At 37.4% G+C, this 9,633-nt stretch overlaps 1 protein-coding gene across 4 annotated transcripts; it reads right to left on the minus strand.

Moving 5' to 3' along the window:
- Positions 1-1,443: 1,443 nt before the first annotated feature.
- On the minus strand, positions 1,444-7,679 carry LOC125240912 (prenylated Rab acceptor protein 1). Of its 4 annotated transcripts, none has more exons than XM_048149087.1 (8): positions 7,529-7,679; positions 7,226-7,447; positions 6,065-6,167; positions 5,260-5,363; positions 5,022-5,106; positions 4,934-4,939; positions 3,362-3,470; positions 1,444-1,580 (listed from the first exon to the last, which is right to left on the minus strand). In XM_048149087.1, exons 2-8 carry the CDS (start codon positions 7,294-7,296, stop codon positions 1,480-1,482), a joined length of 579 nt encoding a protein of 192 aa, XP_048005044.1. In that variant the 5' UTR covers positions 7,297-7,447; positions 7,529-7,679; the 3' UTR covers positions 1,444-1,479. The 4 variants fall into 4 exon arrangements, with proteins under 4 accessions (XP_048005044.1, XP_048005042.1, XP_048005043.1 ...); XM_048149085.1 differs by having other exon boundaries at positions 7,205-7,447; XM_048149086.1 differs by lacking the exon at positions 4,934-4,939 and having other exon boundaries at positions 7,205-7,447; positions 7,529-7,678.
- Between the last annotated feature and the right edge of the window lie 1,954 nt (positions 7,680-9,633).

The raw sequence follows: 9,633 nt of genomic DNA on the forward strand, positions 1-9,633 counted from the left end.
ACAGAATTCGCAATACATTACCTCTTAGAAAAAACTTTCAATGGTAATAAAAATCAAAATACAAGTTATTTTTAAAAGTCGCTGAACAAATGTTGATCAGTATAAGGAGAATAGCTTACAGTTTAATTTTTTGCTTTTGTTACAGGCCCCACTCTGTATATATTTATATAGTTCAGTGGATAATTACTTTGCCTGAAATAAGGTTAAACCATAGCACCTAAAGGGATAATAAACTCTCCTCCTAAAACTTACAATACTTGGAACTATGTTAATACTATTTTATAATTTTTTCAAGCATATTGAATAGTTTCCTTCAGCCATAGACAGGACAAAGAAGTCGAAAGACGGATCCCAAACGCGTGGAGGAGCTATTGGTCTATGAAGGAACTGATGAAGGGCGACCTTCCTCTGACCTTAAAACGGAGACTCGTCGACATGTGCATCCTGCCTGTCCTAACCTATGGTGCTCAAACGTGGTCACTTACCGAGGCGCAAAAGACCAAATTGAAGGTTTGCCAAAGAGTCATGGAACGCAGTATGCTAGGAGTAAAACGGATTGACAGAATCCGTAACTCTACGCTGCGCTCTAAAACAGGCATTACTGATGTTGGAGTTAAGACCGCCAAGCTGAAATGGGACTGGGCCGGCCATGTCTGTCGCATGCATCCGCAGAGGTGGGCAAAAATTGCCACGGTCTGGGTGCCGCAAGACGGGCGAGGATCTGGCAGACTTAGGCGGAGATGGCGGGATGACCTGGACGCATATCTTAGCGACTGGCCGGAGATTGCTCAAGACCGTGACGGATGGAGATCCATGGGGGAGGACTTTGCCCAGCAGTGGGACACCATGTAGGCTATTAATAATATTGAATAGAAAAAAATCTTCCCGTTCAATTAGATTAGACAGTGGAAAAAGGAGGTTGCACAATCGCAAACAACTTGTGTCACAGACTCAGACTTCATCTGTTTGATTTAAACAAAAAAGTAGATATCGTTTGTGCTCAAATCGATTTCTAAAGTAAGTTGGTGGAACCTTAATTCGCATTTAGTAAGTACGTTGTTTGATTTGTATTTACAGTTTCAAGAGATTAGTGAATGATTTTAATTATAGTCACAAAATTGTTATATATTACAACGGAATATGGTTGGTTTACAACAGCGATTTTTAACCTGGGAGTAGTTACCTCCGAAGGGGTAAGAGCGTTTACACATTATCCGATCCGATATCGGATGTAGGACCAATATCCTATGGGTACATATTAAATACCCATATTAAATACATATGTATATTAAGCCTTTAATACCTCTGACATCCTGCCTACATCCGATATCGGATCGGATAATGTCAAAACGCATTAAAACTGGTACGGGGGTAACAAAGATCTATAAGAAATAACATTAATGTTTATGGCGGAGTAGGAAAATCAAGTTTGGTGAAGCACGTGGTGTCCTGAGTGGCCTGCATGAGTTGGTACAGCTGTCACACTTGCTCGATCATCGGGAACTGCTCCTCCTCCAGGGGCGGCAGCGCCTCGGCGTCGAACAGCCCGGCGTGCAGCGCCACGATCGTCACTGTTGCACCTGGAACACAAAACTAATTTGTTACTCCTATAGTTATTTAATAGGCGAGAAGACTAAAAAAAACTAATTAGTCTGTCAGTTAGATTATCAAAGAATTTTAGACACGTATTTTTTCTTTTTTCTCGTAAACGAAAAATGACGACGGTACAGAGCGTTGAAGTTTCGCGTGACGTCACGCATAGGCTAGGTACAATTTTTACTTAGAAGTGACGTCACAAGCCCCCACTCCGGAACTTTGATGCTCTATATCTTTATATTGACGATCTAACAACAGAATGCCATTTTTTAGGGTTCCGTAGTCAACTAAGGAACCCTTATAGTTTCGCCATGTCTGTCTGTCCGTCCGTCCGTCCGTCCGTCCGTCCGTCCGTCCGTCCGTCCGTCCGTCCGTCCGTCCGTCCGCGGATAATCTCAGTAACCGTAAGCACTAGAAAGCTGAAATTTGGTACCAATATGTATATCAATCACGCCAACAAAGTGCAAAAATAAAAAGTGGAAAAAAATGTTTTATTAGGGTACCCCCTTTACATGTAAAGTGGGGGCTGATATTTTTTTTCATTCCAACCCCAACGTGTGATATATTGTTGGATAGGTATTTAAAAATGAATAAGGATTTACTAAGATCGTTTTTTGATAATATTAATATTTTTGGAAATAATCACTCCTAAAGGAAAAAAAAGTGCGTCCCCCCCCCTCTAACTTTTGAACCATATGTTTAAAAAATGTGAAAAAAATTACAAAAGTAGAACTTTATAAAGACTTTCTAGGAAAATTATTTTGAACTTGATAGGTTCAGTACTTTTTGAGAAAAATACGAAAAACTACGGAACCCTACACTGAGCGTGGCCCGACACGCTCTTGGCCGGTTTTTTTATGTAGTCGTCATCCCTAATAAGGATACAGTCAACCAATCTGAATTTTTGACAGGCGGTAACTGTGAGGTTACCGAGAGAGGGTGGGCGGCACTTTCAGCGGAGAGCAGGAGTGGCCATACTGTACGATAGTACTCTTTGTTATACTGAGGTAAAAGTCAAAGTCAAACTGCCTTCTATAGCAAATAAAGCACGGTGTCAATACGACAGGGTTCTAGAGTGGCCTAGGATTCTAATTGGTTGACTGTGCGTACCATGAGTTCAAAATTAAATACATTACTCGATAGCGAGAACGTCACGGAAAATATAATATATAAACAGCGCTATTTAATGGTTACCCATAGGAACTACATTTTAGAACTATTTTCCGTGACGTAAAAATAGTTATTTGTTTTACAAGGGGGCAAACCTTCGTGCCTTGAAACCCTCGCAACGCTCAAGATTCCACTTTTTGAACCACTCGCTACGCTCGCGGTTCAATATTGGAATCTTTCGCTTGCTCGGGTATCAATTTTGGCACGTGCCGTTAAACAAACTTTGCCACCGAGTGAAACACAAAATTTTTCACCACACCGACACGAACCAAATACTGACTATAAAACATCAAACTAAATCACGTCCATCAATCTATTCAATATTTATGATTCAAAATCATAATTTATAGGGTAAATTCTACCAGCCAGCTTATGACATCAAGTTAAAATTTGTACTTTGCACTCTTGTGGATAAAATGCAATTTTGCTATCTGTTTTCGAATAGCAAAGTAAGCCTTTACCAGTTGGTGTGGTGAAAATGATATTTTTGTATCTTGTCGTCACTGGACGCAACTGAGAAAAAATAGTAATCACTAAGTCACTCTCTTGGTAACTGCTGAGAATTTTTCGATAGTTAAATGTGAAAATGAAGTACCTAAAACCCAGAAGACCACAGCCCCGACGCCGGCGAACCAGCAGATCGCCATCGAGCCCGCAGCCGCGACTGCGTATTGCTGCGTCTTCGTCAGCTCGTAGCTTCCGATCTGACAATCAGCAAAAACAATTGACTATCAAATCAGAAAGTTGAAAGTTCACCCGTGAATGTATTATACGTCAGCAGTTCTCGAAAAGTTTGTACAAAAATTAAGGGAAAAGTTAAATTTGTTTTTATTAATTCCTATTTTGTTACCAAGATTTTGTTGATGAATTGAGATTTTATTAAGTTTTATTTCGTCATTAAGGTTCTCTAGTATCTATATTTTCTTAATTATAACAATTATCCTGTATATATCTTACGAAAGTCGAATTATATTACTAAATGTTGGTAACAAAATAGGATCAATTAAAATTTTCTGACGTGGCATTGTACAAAGTTGACGGGAATTGCTGACGTGCAATCATAGATATAAAAATTGTGTGCAATAATAGTTATTTGTGTGGACTCTTGAGCGTTGCGAGGGTTTCAAGGCAGGAAGGTTAAACAAACTTTGCCACCGAGTGAAACACAAAATTTTTCACCACACCAACACGAACAAAATACTGACTATAAAACATCAAATTAAATCAAAGCCATCAATTTTTTATGATTCAAAATCATCATTTATAGGTCAATTCTACCAGCCAGCTTAAGACATCAAGTTAAAATTTGTATGAAATTACTTTGCACTCTTGTGGATAAAATGCAATTTTGCTATCTGTTTTCGAATAGCAAAATAAGCCTTTAACAGTTGGTGTGGTGAAAAATAATTAATCTACATCCATATCATAAGTTCTCTACTCTGCTTAGGAGTGATAACCAAATCTGCATCTGCTAGTACTTTATAATTTTTACTTTACGATTTTTCGCGGCAACCGATGCTCTAATGAGGAGACACACTCAAAGATTATGACAGATGGCGCCACCTTATTAGTCCATTGCACAGATAAAGAATTTCAATAAATAATAAGGTACAGGGGAGCCATCTAGACTATCAGTTAATTTCAACTAATTGGAAACATTTCGATTAGTTGAAATTACCCGCCAGTTGAGATTGTTCTTCTGTATCTTACCGTAGGTAAATAAAATAAGAGTACTTAAACATTATAGAAAATATAATGCAAACAAAACACTCATTAACCCATATGTGCCCAACACATATATATTTTTCCCCTATTTTTTGAGGTGACCACTTTATTCTCCTACTTATTTTAATGAGTAGTAGCGTGTTTTCAGCAGTGGGTCGAAAACGACCCTATGGGCATATATGGGTTAAGAATAAGCACTTAATTAGTAAAAGGCTACTTGTCAAAGCGGACCGGGATAAAGCAAGCAGGATGATGATAGTAGAAGGGGACTGTTCATTTAGGACGTAAGATGATGAAGGCATATGTTTTATGCAACATTACTGATATTTAGAAAATGATGTAGATTCAGAAGTTAGTCAATATTTTGTTTTACTTTCATTAAAAGGAGGTCAAACCCCGCATCAATAAAACATTGCACTAAAATTAAATAAATTACACTTACTTTTGGCTGAAATATTTATATCAATAATTATTATGTATTTCGTAAATGAACAGTTATTTACAATGTGTAGGTAATAAAAGTTTCTCACCTTCCACGTATTTGGGCCAGCAGTAAGTTTTCTGTAGCCAAAGAAGCTAGCAACCATAGCTATTAGTAGAAATGGAGAGGTAATGCTGCGAACAAAACGTATTAATATTTTTCATTTTAAAAAGTTTGTATGGACAGTGCAATTTAATATATTTTTTACAACTATTTACCTATACTTAGTGGTCAACATCAAAGGTAAATGAGAAAATTTAATCACGTATCTTAATCAGGATACTTACAGACAGTATAAAAACAGCCCCAGGAAGACCATGAAGTAGTTGGCTTGAAAATATTCCACATTTCGGTAAACGCGGCGAGTTAGTCTCGGCAGTGACGCTGGAACCTATGAAATACAATATAAGAATTAGGTCCTGTTTAAGCAAACAAGTTACATGATAAAAAGAAATGCTAGGAAAACAATATTATTAAGTACCTGGCCGTAGCGCTAAGTCCCATTTTTCGGGTGTTTTGCAGGTTGTGTACTTTGATATACAATAGCAGGTATAAACATAGCAGATGCTACCCTTTGCTTGCTGTGTAATGGAATACAATTTATATATTATGGAAGGCGGGCACAGCCTGTACCCGCCAGGGATTTAGGAACACTGAGAGTAGATGCCAAGATGGAATCTAAAAAATGTACTAGGTTGGGGATTGGGGGGCATTTTCGCGAGAAAAGATTCAAAAACTCTTTTTTCTAAAATAGGTAAATTTAATGTTTTTCTTCCTCACTATCACAAGCCCTTTCGATCCTACTACGTGAAATAAAGTGTCCCAAATGTAATTTTTCCACTCTGTTACCATTTTCAAACACTTTGTACAGCAGTTACAAAGTAGAAAGCATGCAAAATAATGGAAAAATTGGGACCATTTTCTTGTCTCTTGTTTTTTGTCCTAGATCGGAAGGGCTCGTGATTCCGAGTAGGAAAAACATAAAATTTACCTACCGTAGAAAAAATATTGTTGATGATTCTTCTCGCGAAAATGCCAGGGTAGGATAACTAGGGTGGGATTTACACCTCTCTTCAGGTTATTATAAAATACCTTAAAGTTCTCTGTAGCAACAAACTGGGTCCAGGGTCTTCTAGATGCCAAGAATCCCATCAATAGTGCTTGGCCACCACCACTGCGGATGTGTTGCATCAGCCTTAAAAATACAACAATAAATAAGGAAAGTTGCACTAAGTTTAATCTGGAACGCAATTTATTTGACTAAAGCAATAAGGATTTACCCAAATTTCAAGTTAAGCAACACAAATGTACTGCACACTAACTAATGTTGGTAACTGCTGCTCTAGACAATAATAAATATTACTAATGCTACGAGAATTAAATAAAATTTTATTGTCCAATCTAGTAATTAATTATGTGATTACAGAGGTTCCACAAGAGTGAAAATTCATTGTATTCTGATGTTACTAAGGAGGAATATAATGAAAAATAAATGACATTGATGAAGGCCATTATATATAGGATTGCCAAGTCCCAGATAATATCTAAGCATATGATGACAGACTGTCATCATACTCGTATTTTAGCATCATAGCACTGGTACTTATAAATGTTGTAATAACATGGTGGGCCCCTACCCAATGTGGGAGCACCATTACATAAAAGGTCACAAAGCTTGTTTGACTAGTCTGCACCAAAAGGATATAGCGGCTTGCTGCTCAAGCATCAATTTGCACCCCAAATTTTATTTATTATTAAGAAGTCTGAGAAGAAATTCCTTTGTAATGCCACTAGATGGGACAACATCGCCAAAATATGTGACAACCTTAGGCACATGATACTTCAACCCTTTAAAGTGCAATAAATAAAAAGTATAGTCAGACCAACCTAAGTAGGCAACAATTCTGGCAGCCTCACCGGTGTAACTGTTATTTGAACATCAATTAAATTATGATGTTTACATAACTCTTACAGAGGCAGAGCTATCAAAATCACTGCTCACATAGGTTGGACTGACTAGTCAGTTCAAGCCTCCATACTGCTAAATAAAGGCGTTTATTCTTGTGAGGCAATTACGAAATAAAGGGTTAAAATAAAACGAAAAAATCGAGACATGTAAACACCTAGAAAACTGGTAACATTGCAATTATGAATGAGATGATAAGCAAACGATAAAATTTCTGCTACAAGCGTGAACAACACAGCACACGCAGTAAAATTTTTAAAACTTACAGTTCCATGTCATTCACATACTTATGAAATCCTTTCTTTTCAGGCGCTGCGTTCATTTCCCCGGATAAGTCGATGTTCACGTTCTCGGCCATTGTGAAGCACTTGTAGCGATTTATGAAATTGCGTTAGGTACTTAGTTCAAATAGGAATTTCCCAAATACATCAACAGACAAATTTGGGCGACTTAAACAATGCGATTACGGTTCTTGATTAGGAACGCAAGTTTGTCGAAAACACCAGTCCCTATAACAATAATGCAGATAAGGTAAATCACAGATTTTGTATGATTCAATTATCGTAGTAGTTAATAAATACAAATATTACCAAAATACTGTCTTGTTGGCTTGTTAGATGATGATTTGATTTTCCTTTCGTCCCTTGCCCCTCTTCCCGTATTTTGACTTTTGCCTGACATTTGAGTTGACACTGTTGACAGCGACAGCAACCATCTGTCAAATTAGTATTTTTCCCACAGAATTACAGTTAAACCAGAATGAGTAGTTAGGTCAAAAAGTGTGTCCACATGAGAGGTCAATGTTTGGGCTGGTGTCCCTCTCGCACTTACTGACAATGTCAACATTATTCAGTGACGTCATCACTGTCATACATTGGGGATACCAGTCAATTTTCAAAGTTACTACCAAATCTACTAATACCCATTTGAACATATTTTTTAATTATACAAATCTTTGATTTATTGGCATCAAAATAATTACATTATAATTATTTTCCAATTCTTTGAAATATATCGAAACCCAAGTTTGAATGTAACCCTAAAATAATATAAGAAGTTATAAAGTCAGAAAAAAATAAATAATAATAATAATAAAGCCTTTTTATTTCCTTATCAGAGTTTACATGTATGATTTAATATATATATATATCTAGTTTATATCAAGGACCCCTGTCGGGTATATACACTGGTCAAAAAGAGAAATAAAAAAACAAAGTGTGATGTAAAGCTGCATTTTTGGTATGTTATTTGGGGTCCTTGGGGGAATGTAGGACTATATTTTGCAAGCAAAAAAATGGTGTGCTAACTTCGTAATTTAAAAAAAAAAGTAAAAAAATCAGACTTTTTTTGGTTTTTGCCGTTTTATTAAAAAGCTATGCATTTATGGTCGAAAGTTGCTTTGTAATATTAAAAGCGCATTAAATTCCAAACAGTTTGACATCTTTTTTATTAATGTCTGTCAAATATTTTTTGAGATATGAAGCGTCAAAAAAGAGCATTTTTCCCCTTTCTATGAAAATATTCGTTTTGCTAATATTTTGAGACAGATATCAGCCAAAAAGCTCAGGCTATTACATAAATTGTAAAATAAACATGTAGAAAATTACTAGCTTTCATTTAAGACCAAAAGAGTGCCAGTTATTAAAAAAAAATAGGATTTTATCATAAGTCTAGTATAACTGGATCAGAAATAATCGGTGGATGGTAATGGCCAAATGGGATAGTTTACATATATTTACAGGAGGCGTAGCGGAGAACGAATTATTATTATTTGGGGGCTGTTCAAGTATTACTTAGACACATATTTGCGTATATCAAATCAACATTTATTTAGTAAGTTAAGTTTACGGTCAGAAAGACCTCCGGATCGCCGCTTGGCGAAAAAAATATTTACGAGTAGAAAACCCTCATTAATTGAATCAGATTGTTCCGAAATTGTTCTTGTACGGACTGGTTTTTAAAGCATATCACTGAGGGTCAATAACATCGATGCAATCTCACGAGCGTTGTCGTGGACGTGCCCGAATCATAGTATTCTCCTTTAACGAAATATCAGTACATAGTACTTATGTGTTGTATTGCACGCGCAGGTCTCTCACCGCCGCGCAGGTGTAGTCGGACCATAACTCGACAGTATAAACGCTTGTACAAAAACTGAGGAACAGCTGTCTTTTTACGCTGTCACTACATTTGGCGAATCTTCTAGCCAACATGTTTGCCCTTACTGCGGTGGCTCGCCTCTGCCTTTATATATCCTCCTGGTCTTTTAAACTGGGCAACAAGATGTGGCCAAGATATTTGACTTCGTGTACTCTCCGCAATTGTGCTCCATCAAGCAAAAGAGGTGGTACATGTGTGGGCATATGTGCTGCCTCCATGAGCATAAATTCAGACTTGTCCGGATTGTATCTCATGTTATGCTGGCTGGCGTATCTCTCGCATTCTGCAAGTAACTTACGCATAGTTCCCACAGATGGTGCTAGTAGGACCATATCGTCTGCATATGCGATGTGATTTATCATTTGCCCATTGATGGAGCAGCCAACCTCGGTACTGGTCAAAGCCTGCGACAGCCCATCCATGTACACGCTGAAGGGAGCCGGAGACATGCTGCCTCCTTGTCTCACGCCACAGTTTAGCCCGCTGGCTGTGGACAGAGTTGACTTCCATCTTACTACGTTCTTCTGCTGGGAAT

This window comes from Leguminivora glycinivorella, chromosome Z (assembly GCF_023078275.1).
Source record: "Leguminivora glycinivorella isolate SPB_JAAS2020 chromosome Z, LegGlyc_1.1, whole genome shotgun sequence".
Classification (NCBI taxonomy): Eukaryota; Metazoa; Arthropoda; class Insecta; order Lepidoptera; family Tortricidae; genus Leguminivora; species Leguminivora glycinivorella.